Below are 18,964 nucleotides of genomic sequence, written 5' to 3'. Positions count from 1 at the left end.
CCACTGTCATTGGATTGTTTACAAAGAGGTTTTTCCCGTAAATAACTCTCCGGTGGTTAAATAAAGTGTGCCTGTAATATTCTACTCCGCAACGATGCCAAATTGGTATTACGATAAAAAGGATCTGAGGAATACGCCTTCGGCAAAGGATGGAATTGACTACGACACCGAAAGACGATACCGGAAAGAGGGTGCACGTTTCATCACGCAAGCGGGAGCATCAATGAGCTTAGGACACAATACCGTGGCTACAGGCGTTGTTTACTTCCATCGGTTCTACATGTTTCACTCGTTCCGAACTTTTCCGCGCTTTGTAACGGCCAGCTGCTGCTTGTTTCTGGCCGGCAAAGTCGAGGAAACGCCAAAGAAGTGTAAAGACATCATCAAAACAGCACGCGGACTTCTGGCTGATGAGAAATTTCAATCGTTTGGAGATGACCCGAAGGAAGAGGTAATGACGCTGGAAAGAATTCTGCTCCAAACGATCAAGTTCGACCTGCAGGTAGAACATCCGTACACGTTCCTGGTGAAATACGCCAAATGTTTGAAGGGTGATTCGGCAAAGCTACAGAAGATGGTGCAGATGGCGTGGAACTTTGTGAACGATTCACTTTGCAGCACGGTTTCGATTCAGTGGGAACCTGAAATTATTGCTGTGGCACTGATTTATCTGGCCAGCAAGCTAAGCAAATTCACGGTAGTCGATTGGGTAGGCAAGAAACCGGAGCATTTAAAATGGTGGGACATGTTTGTACAAGATGTGACGTTGGAAATGCTGGAGGAGATATGCCATCAAGTGTTAGACCTGTACCAATCATCCCAGGCGGAAAGTGCCCCTTCGAAAAGTCCACCCCAACTCCCACCCAGCAAAGCATCGCCACCGATGAAGCGTGCAAATATATCGCCGATAACAAGCAAAAATTCTCCCAACATCGCAATCAAGGTATGATGCTGTTGTAGTTGAACGGTTGAAGTATTTAATTGTCCTAAAATTGATCTTCTTGTCGTTTTCTCCCAGAATCCAATGCTGCCTTTACCCCCAACGGAGGTGGAAGCAAATCCCATTCCAAAGCATATCACAACCGAGAACCCACACTATCCGTATCCTCCATATCCGATGCATCCAGTGCCACCCTTACTGCCCCAAAGCCATGGACCACCGCCACCATACGGAACGATGCCGCCAGCGATGCCACCACAACCACCCCAAACGTGGCAACACTATCAACACCCGAATGCAAACAAATACTACCCTCCTGGGCTGCCTCCGGGAAGGAATACGTACTACCCTCCGCAGTAGCGAGATTTGGAAGTGGGTAGCACTCAACAATATTCGATATGTAAAAATACATCTACTTAATTTGCAAAAATCTAGTATAACTCATTTGGTTTACACGGGTATGGTTTTGTTTAAATTAATTTTTCAATAGGTAGTTTTGAAAATTCCATTCATTTCAAGTTGCGTGCGAGTTTCGAAAAATCTGCAAACATCAACGTCTCGGCCGTTTGTCTCGACATCGAATCCGATGACAGGTGTCAAAGTGAAAATTTTCTTATCAGTAGTTCGGGACGGAGGATTTTCGACGCGAAGAAAATCACGATTTCTGCTGAGAAAAGTGTATATTTTCGCATAGTACATCGCAACTGCGTGTAGCAGAGTGGTTTGTGCAGCTGAAATCATATTAGTTGCATGCACAAGTTCATAGTTTCGCGAGAAAAAAGGAATAGTTCTCTTGTGCAGTGCCAGCCCAATCAATAAAAACAATACACGCACTCACACATACCATTGCAAGGCGTTACACATTGACAGCTGATTTGTAAATAATGCATTTGAAAACAGTGTAATCCCGTGATTTGGTGCAAAAACAACAAAAAGCGACAAATTTCAAAGCACCTTTTTCATAATACGCAAAACCCCAAAACCAATAGAGCAGTGGGAAAAGGCAACAAGCCAACATGCTAAATACCAATCTCGTTGTGCCCGTGGTACTTTGGGGGCCGAACACACCAACACACTGCGTGTCGAGTGTGTTTCTGTCACGGGACCAGAAAATCCTTGCGACTGGTTGCTACGATGGGCAAATTTGTTTATGGTAATGAGACGTGCAATGCGTGTTAACGATCAAGGCCCCTCAAAGGTAATTGGATTTTCTTTCTCTCTCTCTCTCTCTCTCTCTCTTCCAGGCAAGTGGACCCGGAGACGCTCCAAATGACCCCACGATGTCTTTTGGTAGGCCATACGGCACCGGTTCTGTGCCTCACGAGAGCGTCCATTATTCAGGACAACAACTTCCTGGTTAGCTCGTCAGAAAACGGAGAGATGTGCACGTGGGATTTGGTGGACGGAAAGTGCACGGAAAGCATCAAGATGCCACAGGTGCACACCAACATTCAGGCGTACCACATGGCCAACTGTGATGATATTCGGCTCTTTTGCAATGGCTACTACGCGGAAATCATGGTAATGGATCCGTTCAGTCTGGAGGTACTATTTTGTTTGAGTTCTAAGGTGAATCCGGATTGGATTTCTGCTCTGCACGTGCTACGACCTTCCAAGCGGAAGGACGACGTTGTGTTGGCAATTACCACCACCGGTACAGTGAAGGTGTGGACACTGCTCGGCAACGAAAACAAGTACTCGGAACCAATTTACGAGAATGAATCCAAGCAGATACGCTGCCTGAATGCGATAACAATGAACTGCTGCTCGCAGAACCAGCGCACGGTGTTGATTGTGTGTGCGAAGTATTGGCAGATATACGACGCTGGAGATTTTACCGTACTGTGCAGTGTGATTTCACCGTCGGGCGAACGGTGGATGGGTGGTGATTTCCTGTCAAACGATCGTGTCATTCTGTGGTCGGATGAAGGTAAAGGATATTTGTTCCGTCTGCCAGCGAACAGTATCCCTGACAATAAAGATTTCCACGGTCCGTCCGTTGGTAAGGATTCACCCTTTCTGTACTGCATTTTGTCGCAAACGGGCGAAAAACCACTGTCCTGTCCTCCGACCATGAAGCTAGTCACGTCGAATCGGAGTGGCAAAACGCAAAAGTATCTGCTGCGCGGTGATTCGGAAGGATACGTTAATATCTGGGCTGTGCCCGATATTTCGATGGAGCAAATTAAACACATTCAAGCGCAAAAGCAACATCCTGCATGTAAGTATAGGCTATGAGGGATTATTTAAATGATTGTTTGTACACCAAAAAACATGTTATATTTCAGCGTTGGAATCTACTATCTGTACGTCGTTGCTTGAAGCGTGGAATAAGATGAATCCACTACCGGTGGGAATATTGGACCAGTTGTACCAAAATAGTGAGCCACTGATCAAGCTTACCGCTAGCATTTACCTGCCGCAACAAAGCCGTCTAGTGGTGGGTAGAGAGGACGGCAGCATCATTATTGTGCCGGCTACCCAGACAGTAATGTTGCATCTGCTGCACGGGAATCACCAGCAGTTTAGTGGTTAGTTAGCAAAGATTACACGTATGGAAACGATTTCTCATATTGGATGTTGCTATTTCAGATTGGCCACCGCATCAAATCCTGAATGGCCACAGTGGAAGGGTGAATTGCTTACTCTGTCCTTCGTTGGCACATTCGCGATACGATAAATCGCATCTCGTATCCGGTGGTGTGGATTTTGCCGTCTGTCTGTGGGATCTTTACAGTGGATCACTGATTCACAGATTTTGTGTACACGCGGGAGAAATTACTCAACTGTTGGTACCACCACCAACGTGCAGTGTAAGTACTACGCTAAAGAATACGATTATCATTGCCTGCTGTGATGGAAATTGTAATTTCAACTGTTTTCTCATGTTTAGCCTCGCATCCTCAAGTGCATCTGTTCGGTGGCATCGGACCATTCGGTAACGCTGCTTAGTTTGCAGGAGCGCAAATGTGTAACGCTTGCGAGTCGCCATCTGTTCCCCGTAATTTCCATCAAATGGCGCCCACTGGATGATTTCCTTATCGTTGGCTGTTCCGACGGTACGGTGTATGTGTGGCAGATGGAAACGGGACATCTAGATCGGGTGCTGCACGGCATTCTAGCGGAAGAGGTTCTGAATGCGTGTGATGAGAATAGTGGCGAAACTGGAAGCAGCACTGGGTCAACTTCCGAAATGGGACTTGCCAACCCTGCCGTTCATTTCTTCCGGTATGTGAATGGTGTTGAATTGTTCTCTATGATACAAAAGGAATACTATAATTTGGATCTTGTCTGAACAGTGGTTTGAGACATCGTAACATTAACGCGATACGTCATGCAACCCAACGCGGCATTCATCAGCTTCAGCAACTTCATGCACACAACAATCAGCATGGTGACTTTTTAATGAAGAACCGTAGCAGCCCCTTGATTATACAAGGCCTTCGCACTAACCCAAAGGGTATGTAGTTTGTTCTGTGTATACTAGGAAAATGGATTGATATATATGATTAAACATTTGGCTTGGTTTCAATTAAATATCTTCAAAATCAATCCTTTAAAATGCATATTGCATGAATTTGCATCATATCTCTTCTTTCCTGTTTTAGACGCGGAGAGCCACATTCTGTTCTTCGACATCGAGGGATTAATATTTGAACTGCACGCGGAAGAGTACGCCGCTATGAGTCCCAACACTTTAGAGGTTCGCAGTCGGGAAAGCGGTTTACAGATTGGCCTTATATATAATGAAATATACTCTTCTTTGTAGGCTGAAGGATTATTAATCCCTACGGGTACTGATAACCATGCTTCGGATGCAGGAAAGAAAATATCAGGTATGTTTTCGTGATATCTTTTTGAGTGCGCTTTAAACCCATTTGAATATTCGGTTTAGTATTCGACGAAATTAACGTTTCCCTTTGTAATGTATTGTACAAAGGGGTTATATTAGAGTGTTATATATGATGATATTCTCTTCTCTATTTCTTCTTCCATGCTGCTTTATTGAATTTATATTACAAAAAAATGCACATAAAAACAACTACCCTCCTTTGTGTACCTCCAAATCAATCACACCAAACCGCACGCAATCCGTATCGAAAGATTTCTTTGGGCGTGTTAAAAATAAGGCTGGCGACATGGAGAAAATACTGAAAGAGAAAGATAAACATGGTTTGTTAACATTTCACGTTTGATAGCATTGTGTAGCTTCGCTGCTTTTGCAAGTGTTGCAGAACCTGTGTGCGTTTTTTATGACTCATTTGTTTTGTAAATCGATACTTATTTATGATTTAACTTTAATTCATTCTATCTACCATATCCGACTTGTTGCAACATGTCCCCTTTCTTTAATTTCCAAATTAATTGCAAATTGGATTATTACGAGCTACAAATTATTCTTGATTGCGTATTGAGTGATTATGCATAATGGAAGCGTAGATATTTTGTTCCCCTCTTTTGTTTATTTGTCCTTCTCACTATTTAATAATATAACATGGAATGTTTTCTCCCAATAATTGTATAGTTATAAGTAGGACTTTTGTTTTCTGATCGTTTTTTGATATATTTAGTTGTTTACACTGCACCAACAATTATTAATTTCCTTGTGCGTCTTCTTTCCTGCGAAACGTAAAGGAATCCTTGCCAAAATGAAGGAAGGCGCAGAGAATGTTCACACGAAGGTGCAAGCAAAGCTGGATAGCGTTGTGAAAAACGTCGGAGAAACCGGTAAGGGTAAGTCCGAGTAATGGATGTGTGTTTGTTGTATGTGTACGTGCATGTTAGCTTTGCGGTCTGGTCTTTTCGAAAAAGGCATAGATTTGTAGACTGTAATACCGGTTCCGTAATTTTATTGATGCGTATATATTTTATATGAGTCTTATCTGACTCCACTTATGGTACGATTTCACTATTGTTCAGCTGATGCCGATGACGAATCCGAATTGGAAGGTTGTTGGCTTTCCTTGTCCTGCTCAAGGAAGTGGGGGCGTCTTCCGGGGTCGGGCGCGTTAGCAAAATCATCGGTCAGAAGGCCTAGTAGGGCAGATTGATAATGTACCAGTTGATTTTGTACATTCACTTAAGTACTTACTGGGATCAAACTCTTCATCACTTGCGGACGGATCGGCATTCGAATGTGCCTTTACAGGTTCGTTCAAATCATCATCCTCATCATAGGTGGGCTCCTCACCTTGCGAATATTGTGGAGCACTCTGCGTGAAAGGAACATAAAATGAGAAGCAATTTTTTATAAGAACTTGTTCTACACGATTACGTTGAACGCAGTCTAACCTGTACAACCGCAACCAGGGCGGCACACAGGAAAGCGATAACGATCACTTTGGTTGCCATTATGCTGTCGAGTTCTTGTGCACTTCGCTACGTTCTGGGCGTACTGTGTAACTTCAAAGTCTAAACTCTTCGTTTTTATATACTGCGCGTTAGTTTTCCGATTCCGCTGTGTCAACAGATCACAACACCGCCCGTACTGATTGATTGGAAGACAAATAGTGTGGTCCGGTTTGTGCAGATTGTACTTATAAATACGGAGCGAATGGTTGCGCCGCTGAATTCTATACTGATAAGAACACGTGAAGTCGAATGCAAGTAAATAGTGATTCGCAATAACAAAAAAATCTCTCACTCCTGCGGGTGTTGGGAGAAGGTTTTGGGGGGAGGTATTATGGTATAAAATAGGTCTGAAATTGCAATCTTGAAAGAACGACGAAAAGCCGACATCCTAAAAAAATAAATAAATAAAAATTATAATCATTTCTTCGAAAAATTCCTTTTGTCTAAGCATTTGCTGATGACTGTGAACTGATCGGAATGCAAGACACAACATTAATCACACTGTGCAAATAGCCGTACCCCCATTACTCGTGGCTCGTGCGACCAGCGAACGTGCGCAAACAGATTTAATATTTGTTTTCAATTTCCAGATTCCTCGGACATTACGAAGAAAATTGCACCCCGCATGGAAGCTACCCACGTGATGGAGGTAGCACAGTTGCTGCTGTCGTTAATCCACTCCTGGGGACTCGATCCCCATTTGGACAAAGTTTGTGAAACGCAGCTCGGTCTGTTGCGTCCCATGGTAAGTGAAAGAAACCCCTTTCAAGCAACATTCTCACATTCTAATATGTACTAACCCGTCCATACTTTTGTTATTTTTCGATAGATTCCCGTGTCGTTCGGAGTGCTTTCCAAGGGTGGCTATATGTCGTTGCTGTTGCCGACCTGGCAAAACAATATCGTTATCAACTCGACGCCCGACGAGCTAAAGACGGTTGCGCTGACGCCGGAACAGTTCCGGCGGGAGGGGTTGACGAAGTTGTTTACCGCCCGGCTGCACTGGGAACTCAGCACGACGCTTACCTCGAACCATCTGCTAGCGATGGTAGCCATGTCGAACACGCTGATGTCGATGAATATGGCCACGTTCATACCGGAGCAGGAGCGTGCCCGGAAGCTGCACCGTCAGTCAACGCGCGCCACCTGGAGCAATGAGGAGGAGCAGGAGGAAGCGTTCACCCAACAGCAGGCCCAGATAAAGCAGGGCTGGAGTTTGCTGTCCACGCATCATTGTTTCCTGCTGCCGGAGAAGATCGATGCGCTGGATGCGAACAACTTCAAGCGTCCGCAGGTGGAGATGATGGCACGAAGGTGGCAGCATCACTGTTTGGAAATCCGGGAAGCAGCGCAACAGCTGCTACTCGGCGAGTTGGGTCGAATGGGGAAAAAGGGCCGCAAACAGCTCGTTGAAAGCTGGGCCCAATATCTGCCCATGTACACGCACACCGAACCGATCGTGCAGCAGGCACCTAATACGGGCCAATCGAACGCAGGTTCTCCCACATCAAGCCCTACCGGTCAGCCCGGCCTGGAGCACGAAGAAGAATCGGAAGAGGAGGAAGAAGTGGTGCGGAAACCGTCCAGCCTAGCCGAACTGAAGCGCAAACAAACGACCGCGGTCGTGCTGCTCGGTGTGATCGGAGCCGAATTCGGTCAGGATATTTCCGCCACCGACGGTAAGCGCAACAATGAAAACCGTCGCAAAAGTTCCGTCGTCGAGGGTTTCGGTATTGGCAACAATAATCTAGCCCGTTCCACCTCGATGGCGCTGACGCATCTGCTGCTCGCGCCGGCAACACAAAAGCTGCCCGCTTACACACCATTGCGCCGGGCGGCAATTGATTTGATCGGGCGAGGTTTCACCGTCTGGGAGCCGTACATCGACGTCAGCAAGGTGCTGCTCGGGCTACTCGAGATGTGTTGCGATTCGAACCGGTTAATACCGAGCCTGAACTATAAGCTGCCGCTGACACCGCAGGCGGACGCCTGCCGGACCGCGCGGCATGCGCTGCGCCTGATTGCGACCGCACGGCCGGCCGCCTTCATCACGACGATGGCGCGCGAAGTAGCGCGCTACAACACGATGCAGCAGAATGCGCAAGCGATAAGCGTTCCCATTACGCAGTCGGTGCTTCATCGGGCGAAGCGGGAGATACTGCAGTGTGTCGAAATGCTCATCGATAAGATGCAGACGGAGATCGCTAATCTGCTAGTGGAGGTAAGTGGGAAGATCGGGAGAGGGCTTGGTCGTATACTTTCTCGTATATTGTCTCGGCCACTCTGTACACACTCGAGTATGAATCATTGACGAGCATTTGTGGGAAGTTTTAATATCATTATCTGTGTTGTCTTGTTTGTATGTTTAAAACATTTATTAATTAGTTTATTTTTAAACATTATTTATTCTACCAGGTTATGGATATAACGCTACACTGCGTTGACTCTGGAGATCTTAAAAACAAAGGATTGGCCGAGGTTAGTCCGCTGATGTGCAAATTCAATCAAGTTTCACACTGTAGCGCCTCGCGCCGTATTGCCGGTAAGTTGATTCGACATAATTTTGTTTTCCTTTGTACTAAAACTCGCTTCCACAATTACTAAAACTTTGTATTAATTTTTGCAAAACCGTTCGAAATATTTCCGTTCTTTATGCCGTCCCAAAATCCACCCAGTCGGCGCGAGCAACGGTCACTTAGCGATCTACGAGCTGCGGCAAAACAAATGCCAGATGATACCGGCCCACACGAAACCGGTCACCGCGCTCGCGTTCAGCCCGGACGGTAAATTTCTGGTCAGCTATTCCTGCACCGAAAATCGGCTCTCCTTCTGGCAAACGAGTGCTGGTATGTTTGGGCTCGGACAGTCGCAAACCCGCTGCATCAAGGGTTACTCAACCGCTCCGATACCGGACATTGGACGGCTCAACCCGATGCGGCTGGCGAAGCTGATCTGGATCAACAACCGTACCGTGACGCTGATGCTGGCCGATGGTTCCGAGACGCGGTTCAACGTGTAAAGCGGAAAGAGTTCTGGTCGCCCATCATTGTAGCTCATCATTCGTCCCATCTCTTAACACAGTTTTGCTTCGGTTGGTTAAATCGTTACTGCGTGCACTTAAACGTTGGGATATTATTTTACTCATTTCCATTTGCCAATCAGATTGTGTATATTTTGCTTGTGGCATATTTGTTGAGTTGTTGGTAAGATGCTCCCTCGCCTAATGATAAGTTGTATCAGTTGGAATTGCTATCAATCTTGACGAGCAAACAGTATTACATCGTCAGTGGGCAAACCGCAAGATATCTAAGGTCATCGGCTCCAGAAGAAGCAGATGGCTACAATAATATGCTTCGTCATCCTTCACTGGAAAAGACGTAGTTGCAGTGAAGTAAGGTCAACCATGAGAAATAGCAACATGTCGTGCGTCGTGAAAGGTGTCCCGGTTCGAGACGCCCGATGAATTGGATGATACCCTCCTTCGGGAGTTGCATTAACTAAATGGGTTCAGAATTTGGCAGCGGGAAACTGTTTCCCTTGTCATTTCGACTCCCCACCCTTTTCTGTACCATCTAATCTCCCCCCCTTAGTGATGGAGGCCGGTTCTGTTATCTTTTTCTTTTTTTGCGCAAAGCATGATCGGTCAAGCTTGGAATTGGTGAATGGCAAACTACGGATGAGAACTCTCCACTGATTCCAATTATGACGCGATAAACTTATATAATTATGCAAATTAGCACTGGACAGCGACGGCAATGGGGGTAGCAGGGACGGATTTTAATCTTCCGATTTGGGGGATAACCGAACCGTAGCGGTCGAATGTTGCTTCGGGATGGTTTTCTGTGTGTCGATCTTGATCTTCTTCTCTAGCTGACCTAGATTATTTGAAAGAATCGTTCGAAACAGCCGAACCGATGTTTCCTGTTTGCTGCCCGTGATGATCCCTGAAGCGACTGGGATCCGCAAGATTCTGTCGTCCGTTGATCCGGCTGAGAATCGGGTGCCCCCTACTCTGAGGGTGACCGGTGACCTAAATCATGCCATGCCATCGAGGGACGGATGCTTGCTTTTTGTTTTCCTTCTGGTCTTGTCTTGTCTGTGGCCAATCTTTTGCGCTTCCTCCCTATTTTGCGCATTCAGATTGGAAAGAAGGGAAGAAAAAAGCAGCGACGCAAAGTATTAATGGCAGTGACCTCTGGCGGGCGGATATGTTTATTATACTTAAGAAAAGACTGGCTGACGGCGCTATCTTACTGTTTCGTTTGCTTCATGTTGTTTAGTAGTAGCAATGGTAGTGATAGTGGTACTAGTTACTGTTTTCCGTTAATCTTACGCAAGATGTAGTTAATATCGCAAATTTATTAAATGCTAAATAAAAAAAAAACACACCAACAAACTACTAACTTAATCGAATGTTATACCCTCTTCCCCAAGAAGTGTTGCGATTCTGATTCCTACACGGTCATGGTGACCGGTTAGCATACCCATGTTGAAAGTATTACTCTCTACCGAGTATATATATATATATATACATAGATATACACACCCACAAAAATACACGCAATAATATATAAGAATCTGTGTAATTTATTTGTTAGCATATTTGCAAAGTATATATCGATTAAAAACTAAACTAATAAATCTATGAAACGAACAGACAATACAATACCTGGTTGGAAGTACTAATCGCGTTACAAAGAAACGTATCCACTTTCACTGTTGTGTACTTTGTTACGCTTAAAATGTGGTTGACAGTTTTCCATCGCCAATGTTTCATGCGCATCTACCGACGGTGCTTTGCATTGTTTGCTCAGCTTCACGACACATGATTACAGTGCTCTCGCCTACTTTGACGGACGAATTTGTGTGTTTCGAAACTGATTGCGAATGCATGTGACCGCGCGCATTCGGCAAAGATTCGTCACGCTTGAAATGCGTTTCCTTAGCGGGTGATTGTGACGATCGCAGCAGGCAGGTTCGATCGGAATTAGTAACGCTAGGCGCCGACCCATTCCATTGGCTGGGCGCGGGAATGATGATTAGAAATGAAATCAATTAGCAGTTATCCGCAGATGAGCCCGCTCTGGTGTTGGGCGTGCGTTCCATAAACTGTTCCATTTCCTTCTCTTTTACGATTTGATTCGCCCGAAACGTGAAGCTTTTACTGCCGAGGGACAGGCTGCTGTTACGCGAGATTCTCGATGGTGGATCGTAAGATTATCCGTGAGATTTGATTTACATATATTTTATGACCCAATTTTAATGTTTTTGTCTTTCAGAACTGTCTTTCAGAGATACTCTCGAACTCCTCCCATTCGTGTGGATGAAATGATTATTTGCCTTGATATCTGAAATCTTTGGGGATTAACCAACCAGAGGTAAGTGATGACATGATGCCGAAGGGAACGTCCAGCGAACTTTTCGAAAGAGATTTCCCCTTTCGGAGCATGGATGAAAATGGAGCAACACCCGCAATGCACTTAAGATTTGAGATGGTGCTTTCCTGTGGGACGCTGTGTATGCAACGGAAGGGGTCACAAACCACAGTCACCTCTCTACGAAGCAAGAAACTAATGGCAAAAATACACAAAATCACGACCCACGGAGACTGCAATTCGACCTAAATTTCACATTCTGGGGTAGGTCAGGGCTGGCACGAACGTGCACGAACCTTTTTATCCAGTCAAAATGCACCCTTTCAATCCACAGCTGATTGCTCGCTCGCGAAGGAAAAAGGAAAGCCAAACACACCCAAAGTCAATGCCAGCACGATAATTAGTCCTTGAAGAAGAATTGACGGCCAAAGATCGATGGTAACTGTGATCTGAAGGTAAATATTTTAAGTGTTGGTCGAATCATACCTGTGTTCATAATTCTTTTTAATTTTTCGCTCAGTTTTGAAGATGCTACGAACTTCAAAAAGACCACAAGGAACAATAGTGAATAACCATTGCGAGTATCTGAAGACATATACAAATTATCACATAATTTGTACAGCCCGCTCGGTGACACTCAATGAAAATTACGTGCGCATCTTCATCACCCTTGGTTCTCTACCAACTCCACAGTCGTCCGGTTCGGACGAAAAGGGTGTTAACCTCGAAGGAAAAGTCGCGTCTCCTCGTATGTGTCGAATAACTTGAATGCTCGGCGCACTAGTTCTACCAGCGACGAACCCGGTCGACCATCGTCGGGCCAGTGAATGAATTTCATTCGTGACTGTTGCACTCGTGCCGGTACCGGTCCTTGTTGGGTTCTCCCCGCGCACACGCCATTCACACTCATTCCGCCCCTTTAATGTCGCGTTGCATAGCTCGTTTTTTTCCTTCTCGGTGTGTGCGTTGTGCTCAACTCCACTTCTTTCTTCGTTTGCTATCGCATCATTTCATCTCGTCATCTTTCGGGAAAGGCACCGTGGGAGTAGCAGGAGAAGGTAAAAAGCTTTCCCGGTCGGGCCATGGAACGGGTTAGTCGCAGTCGTGTTACGGACGGCAAACCAATCGGTTCATTTCTCCAATTTCTCTCGATCGCAAACCCAAAGGCGCGGATAGGCCCTGGTGAGACCCGGTGCGTCATAAGTTCCCAATTTCCCAAGTAGAGGTGTAAATTTTGCACAATTTGTAGAAATTATCCCGTGTTGTTGCGGTATCGTCTACGCAAAGAGTGCGTAAATATTGACTGTTTACGCGAGTGAAAGTGTGAACTTGACCAGCGTGTGTAACATTGACCCGAAGAAGCGGGCTTTGGGTGACGGGTGGGTGACGAGTGGGTGACGGCTTTGATAGAAGGTGCTGGAACCGTACGACGGGTGCCGTTGAATGCGTACGAGTGTTTAAGCAGCCGAAGAGAACCAAGTCTTAAGAGGCAAATACAACACAAACCCCGAGCAGACAGACGGACCAAAGGAAACACGAAACACGCTCGGAAACACAATGAAGAAGCTGTTGTTGTTCCTCTTACTGACCTATTTATGCTCTGCCGCTCTCTCTGCCAGTATACTGGGTAAGTGTGTTCCGTGTTGTAATCAGCAAGATATGACTAATCCAAATATGAACAAAATGCTTTGTTTGCTTAATTTGGCTCACATTTTCCTTATATTAATTTAAAAATACCTGCCTCAAAACCTTCATAGAAATTGAAGGCTGTACTCTTCGTTTTAGCTTGTTAAAGTTCTTTATAGAAAGTAAAATTAATCTTAAAATGATTAGGAGAAAGCTTAAGTTGTGATTGTTTCCTATTGTTGCAGATTATCTGGCGCTCGTAACCAACGATGCGGGAGCCAAAGAGGAGGAAGTCGATGCGAGCAACTGCCTGTGTAATGGACCGTCCTGTCTCTGCTGCATCGACTTCAACATGACCCTTATCGATCTCGGTGGCCTTGGTACGAATAAGCCCGAAGCCCCTAAACATCCGATTAAAATACAATCATAACTCATTCTTCCCAAATGTTTCTTGTAGGCTGCGTTCGGCTAAAGTATCTTTCCGCCGAAGAGGGTATCGCGCTGAATATATCCTACGGCGATAGCGTACTGCTCAGCCAGCGCGTGAAGGGCCCAGATCCACCACCAACCTGCCTGAATGTGTTTTCCAGCCTGGCACAAATGTGTGCGCGCTTCAGTGAGTTGCTTCCAACGGACGAAGGACTGCGCGGTTGCCTCCAGCTCGAGCCGATGCTGCTCGGTGACGTGCAGATGGAGCTGCCACTTGGTTGCTTGCGGATGGGACCGAAGGGCATGGAGGTGATTAAATCGGCTGAGGAGCAGATTAAGGAACAAATTCCTAGCGAAAGGTACGTGTTGCTGCCCATGCGGAAGACATTGTTTGGGGGTGCTAATTTCTTTTTCGTTCCTTCAAGTGAGGAAAATACATCCGCTCCGGCAGCAGCAGTCGAAGAGAAACCGGCAACAGGCAACAGTACTTCCGCACTGTCGCTACTGGACAATCTTTCCACCGCGGACATTCTGGCGGCAGTGAGCGAATCGACGGACGAAGGCATTGCCATGATTTCGAACTGGCTCGGTCTGTCGGTGAATCGCGTACAGAAACCGGCCGAAGGTGCAACGGAAACGGAAACATCCCCTGCCGCCGAGGGCGAAAGTGATAAGAAGGAAGAGGAGGAAGAGTAAGCGTGAGCGGGGCGCATAAGTATTGCAATAGTATTAGTACATAGTAAGTTATATTTCACCAACGTGTGTAGACAGGTTGCTACAGTGTTACACAACAATAAATCACAACCGTACGCCTCTTTAGTAAGTTCCGCACTCGCGCCATTTCTTCTTTAATTCTGTTTCACTTGTTTCACTTACCCATGATTGAGTTCCATTGTTCTACACATCCGAGACCAGGATACCCTTGCATACTATGCACCAATATCCGTTAATACCGGGACTTTGTTAATGCTAATATTAAGATACTCTTCTCACGCCGTACTTCGTTCTGCTCACGATCGGTACACCGTCGTGGAAAGTGTAATTTATTTCCGTGTATGAAACTTAATCTCGCTTGTTCGTGTTCGCAGAGTTGAGATGCACTAATGACATGCCTGGCACGCAACTTCCATGCGCGAAAAGTAAGCAACTTAAACTCTAAACGAGTTGTTGTGTTTCGTTTAGCATTCCAGACCGATTCCATTACCGTACAGCAGTTATTGTTCTATCGCTAGCTAAGCATGGGAATCGATCGTATTTGATATTTTATTGCTTTGCCTGTTTGCTGCCGTCCAGGTTGAGAGGTTGTCATTATTTTGTTTGCCTGTCGTTGGTACCATACCAGTGCGTTGAAGTGCCGGAGTTTTATTTCGTTATAGTACAGAATTTATTATCAGTTAAGTGTCCCAAATGCATGTCCTTAACTGGTATGATGTTTTCAGCGAACACAGGCGAATAGTCCTCCTTTAACGATTGTTCACAATCAAACTTACGACAATTAGGTAAGTATGAATAATAAAAAATACTTAATATTTATATTGTTTATGGTGTGTTTGGGATTTTAAACAAATGTGGCAATTAACTAAGAATTTTGAAGGTTTTAAAGCAAGTTCACACTGTAAAATAGGGCTACGAAAACAAAATCCGTAGATATGTATCTGACAAATCAAAAAGGCAAAAAAAGGGGAAACGAGAAATCAACATTGCAACGAACAATCCCAATGCACATCCCAATTCACCTATTAAAAGAGTCCACCATAAACTATTATTGACAAAACATAGCACGTGACGCGAGAGGGATATCTCCGGGTGCAGTAGTAGTAGTTGTTGTTGTTGTAATAGTAGCTGATAATAAGAACCCAACGCGCCCCATTTCTATTCACCAACATTTGTCGTACTTTCTTCAGGTGCTGTAACCTCCGGATCAAACCCTTCGTCCGCACCTTCATTTTCCTCCGCCGTCAAGCTGTTGGTCTTCGTCTCTTGCGTGCCATGCGTCGCATTGGTCGTATTGTTACTATTCTGAATGTTGCAGTCTTCCAGTTCTGAGATGCGATATACAAATCGTAAGAAGCATATAAATCACGCTGCTGTAAAACGGACTATGCCGCGCTTTGTATCCTCCTTCTTATTACCTTTCTCGTCGGACAGCAGATATAGCTCTTCTTGGGTCAAATGCTGCGTCCGTTGACCGAACGTGTTTACCTGCTGTACGAACCAATCCCAGAAAGGCATTTCGGAGTCTGGCATTCCCAAAATATCCTGGCAGGGGAGAGATGATAGGATGCAGGATTAATCTACCTTTGCGTTCATCGCGAGAAGCGAAACATACCTTAAAGCGGGCATATATCTGTTCTGCCTTTTGTCGTATTAGTTGTGCTTGGAAATCAAACTTCAATTTTTGCTTATCATCTAGATTCCACGCTTTCGCGTTGCCGACGTATTTACGTAACCTTTTCATCGTTTCGACACAGTTGGGGTTTTTCTTCAGGATCGTTGGAGTAACGCTCAGATCTAGAACGAGATGGGGACGAATAGACGATGTTAAAAATACAACACACTCGCTCGCTCTATATCGGCAACAAACACTTACTTTCATATTGTTCCATCAGCTTAACGCACCGTTCTGGATCGGCACCATTCAGCTTTACCGAGGATTTTACCTCCAGATTCAGTTCTACCAGTTGTCGTTCGAGCTTCAGCACAAACAGTCGTTCGTCAGCAAGTTTATCTGCAAACAATCAACATTTATCAAATTATTTTCTTATGCTATCCTACGTTAAAAATACGTTTTGATTTCTTTTCGTTAAGACAAGCTCAATGTAATGGTCGCTGCCGCTAAATTTTGCCTTAAAGTCATGGATTTTTTTTTTCAGAAAACCATTTCTATATGAACGCTTTCTACAGTTGATGCCTTATGTACAACAGTTCACGACATAGTGGCGACAAAATTCGGCGGTAACGACTGTCCCTACCGAAAGCGTCCAGGTTCTTTTTCGTGCCGGGAGTAGTAGACAGGGGCGCCGCTTTGGTCGTCGTCTTCGCTGCCTTCTTCTTAGGCGGGGATCCTCCAGTGGATTCCTCTTCGTCACCATCCTTAAATCGTTTCTGCTTGATTATTCTACCTCGTTGGCTGACGATTTCCTTCGTATCGGTCGCACCAACCGCGTCCTGCAGCGGCACTGGTGAGTCGAACACCTTCTTTTGTGCTCCATTATTCGGGACCATGGCGAGTGCACTGTTCGCTTTCTTTGTGGCGCTAGCTTTTGTGTTTGAATTGGATTTTGCGTGAGATGAGGCGGTCTGTGGGGTGTTGGTATTATCGTTTTCAGACGTTTCGAGCTTTACTTTGCTCACATTGTACGCGGTTGAATTTGCCGATACGTGCGACTCATTAAACGTGGTCTGCAAAAGAGGGTACGAGAAGCACATTGAAACGCCGGCCTAAAAGCTGTTTCTGATTATTCGTCGGTCCACAGTTGGCTTGTACAGCAACAACTGTCAAATCGTGCGTTAAATGCTTAAAATGCACAACTGTAAACCGCGCGGGTTTGTTGGGTTAGGTGTATCGCTGCCATTTTCTACTTTACTTGCCTCAGCAGCGGAGATTGATGTTTGCTGAGATTCCAACGTATCATCCATTCCCGACTGAACGGCCGCTACATCAAATGCAAGCTAAGAAAAGGGGAATAAAACAGCGCCATTTCACTCAGTGTGCTAGATCCTTAACACGTTCAACGCCTTGTCGCAATAGTTACCGTGGGCCTGCTGTCAAATCTTACATGCCTTTTTGTATAGCCCATCACCCACTTTTGGATGATGCGGCCAGGCGGTAACCATTGGCATCACCCGAATTCATGTGATGCGGCGCTGAACGTGTTAATCATAAATAGGCAATGCATCGTTTTGTTTCCTCATTAGCTCTGGTTGGTATGATGAAATCAAACGAAACACATCAATTATCTAAATCGGATAAGTTTTATACCCGCCGTTTACACCAAAACGGAAGTGAAATAATTGAAGGAAGGGAGAAAAAGCATCTCCGCAACCTAAACTGCATCCCGGCGCGCTCTCATACCCCGCCACCAGCAAAATAACCCTCCTTCGTCAATTTTTTCCAAACACTCACACTTACGGGGCTCGGATCATCGCCGCTCAAGGCAGACTCAATCTGCATCAACGCCTCTTTAAAGCCCTTCCGTTTCATGAACTTCTCCGTCGAAAATTTCTCCTTCGACGATTCGTACGGATACATGTCGCCCTTCTTGACATTTCCGCTAAAATGGAACAAGAGCAAAGGAGGTCCGATTTTGCCACATCTTACATAAATGGCGCCGCGCACACCGGGGTACTATCCCTCGGTGTTTATCAGCCGCAATACTTACATTTCACCCGTGCCGTAGAAGTAGACTGAGTCTTTGCTTTTTCCAATAAGCGTGATCTATTGGAGTGTCACACAGAAAGGAGTACATGGCGGAAAAGAAAAGATATGGAAGCGGTGAGAGACATGGTCCATTAATCGTACGCTTGTCAGATTTGCGGTAGAAAAGACCAGCGCGTCGCCTTATGTACGAATGTGGCGAACCACTTTTTTCATCTTACCTTCGCGGGCCAGAATGGATAGCCCTTCACCTTGGCGAATACCAAATCGCCGACTTCGAAAGATTTTTTGGACGCCACCATCGTGCTGGCTGTGGCAGCTTGTTTACGCGGCGTTAAAACAGAGCGTTCCTTTGCTCGCTTGCGGCTTTACTCGCTTAGTCCGTACGTACCCTTCAAGCAGAGACAGTCAAACGCCACTCCACTACTCTTTCCGAACGTGAACAATAATGCCTAACTCACAATTGCCGCGTTTCGCTGATGCTGTATGTTGCTGCTTGTTGAAAAGGGGATGTTATAAACGTTATAACTTTTTTACCATACCAAACACAAGACCACTTTGGCAGTTTTTCGCCTGGAGTCGCTAAAAAAATCACCCTGTTCGCCGTCTCGATCAGATTACCGCCGACAAATTGTTTGACGTCTATGCGGTCAGGGTTGAGCATCCCGCCTTTCGCCATGATACGTTGAGAATTGGGTAGAAAATACAATGGATTGGGCATCATTTAATGGAAATAATCAGTAAAGAAATATATTCAACGTTTAACAGTAGTTAAATTTTCTCGTTTGTGGTTGAATATTAGCATTTACCAGCAATTAAACCATCTCTATTTTTTGCTTTTCCGGAGCATTTGACAGTTTGGGG

The 18,964-nt window shown here is 45.4% G+C and overlaps 5 protein-coding genes across 7 annotated transcripts; 3 read left to right on the top strand and 2 right to left on the bottom strand.

Moving 5' to 3' along the window:
* Window positions 1–27: 27 nt before the first annotated feature.
* Window positions 28–1,352, top strand: LOC128303951 (cyclin-K). Its single transcript, XM_053041056.1, has 2 exons — window positions 28–943; window positions 1,019–1,352. Exons 1-2 carry the CDS (start codon window positions 95–97, stop codon window positions 1,298–1,300), a joined length of 1,131 nt encoding a protein of 376 aa, XP_052897016.1. The 5' UTR covers window positions 28–94; the 3' UTR covers window positions 1,301–1,352.
* Window positions 1,353–1,939: 587 nt separating this feature from the next.
* On the top strand, window positions 1,940–10,755 carry LOC128301751 (WD repeat-containing protein 7). 2 transcript variants are annotated; one of them, XM_053038371.1, is made up of 14 exons: window positions 1,940–2,093; window positions 2,185–3,161; window positions 3,229–3,471; window positions 3,533–3,753; window positions 3,834–4,168; window positions 4,240–4,400; window positions 4,549–4,643; window positions 4,710–4,776; window positions 5,045–5,113; window positions 5,576–5,674; window positions 6,883–7,037; window positions 7,122–8,513; window positions 8,708–8,834; window positions 8,968–10,755. In XM_053038371.1, exons 1-14 carry the CDS (start codon window positions 1,957–1,959, stop codon window positions 9,309–9,311), a joined length of 4,422 nt encoding a protein of 1,473 aa, XP_052894331.1. In that variant the 5' UTR covers window positions 1,940–1,956; the 3' UTR covers window positions 9,312–10,755. The 2 variants fall into 2 exon arrangements, with proteins under 2 accessions (XP_052894331.1, XP_052894332.1); XM_053038372.1 differs by lacking the exon at window positions 5,045–5,113 and having other exon boundaries at window positions 5,576–5,668.
* On the bottom strand, window positions 5,766–6,421 carry LOC128301752 (uncharacterized). Its single transcript, XM_053038373.1, has 3 exons — window positions 6,233–6,421; window positions 6,033–6,153; window positions 5,766–5,974 (listed from the first exon to the last, which is right to left on the bottom strand). Exons 1-3 carry the CDS (start codon window positions 6,290–6,292, stop codon window positions 5,850–5,852), a joined length of 306 nt encoding a protein of 101 aa, XP_052894333.1. The 5' UTR covers window positions 6,293–6,421; the 3' UTR covers window positions 5,766–5,849.
* A 2,357-nt stretch (window positions 10,756–13,112) lies between the features above and the next one.
* Window positions 13,113–14,426, top strand: LOC128304625 (uncharacterized). The gene is made up of 4 exons (XM_053041831.1): window positions 13,113–13,294; window positions 13,539–13,673; window positions 13,751–14,081; window positions 14,148–14,426. The coding sequence occupies exons 1-4, from the start codon at window positions 13,225–13,227 to the stop codon at window positions 14,416–14,418; spliced, it is 807 nt and encodes a 268-aa protein (XP_052897791.1). The 5' UTR covers window positions 13,113–13,224; the 3' UTR covers window positions 14,419–14,426.
* Window positions 14,427–14,672: 246 nt separating this feature from the next.
* Window positions 14,673–18,715, bottom strand: LOC128301989 (hepatoma-derived growth factor-related protein 2-like). 2 transcript variants are annotated; one of them, XM_053038684.1, is made up of 10 exons: window positions 18,562–18,715; window positions 18,322–18,492; window positions 18,105–18,160; window positions 17,849–17,996; window positions 17,314–17,394; window positions 16,695–17,124; window positions 16,313–16,450; window positions 16,052–16,233; window positions 15,855–15,981; window positions 14,673–15,764 (listed from the first exon to the last, which is right to left on the bottom strand). In XM_053038684.1, exons 2-10 carry the CDS (start codon window positions 18,400–18,402, stop codon window positions 15,595–15,597), a joined length of 1,413 nt encoding a protein of 470 aa, XP_052894644.1. In that variant the 5' UTR covers window positions 18,403–18,492; window positions 18,562–18,715; the 3' UTR covers window positions 14,673–15,594. The 2 variants fall into 2 exon arrangements, with proteins under 2 accessions (XP_052894644.1, XP_052894645.1); XM_053038685.1 differs by having other exon boundaries at window positions 17,855–17,996; window positions 18,322–18,715.
* Between the last annotated feature and the right edge of the window lie 249 nt (window positions 18,716–18,964).

The sequence above is a fragment of the Anopheles moucheti genome, chromosome 3 (assembly GCF_943734755.1).
Source record: "Anopheles moucheti chromosome 3, idAnoMoucSN_F20_07, whole genome shotgun sequence".
Classification (NCBI taxonomy): Eukaryota; Metazoa; Arthropoda; class Insecta; order Diptera; family Culicidae; genus Anopheles; species Anopheles moucheti.
Note: the sequence above shows the minus strand (reverse complement) of the source record. Positions and strands in the feature narration are given on the sequence as shown.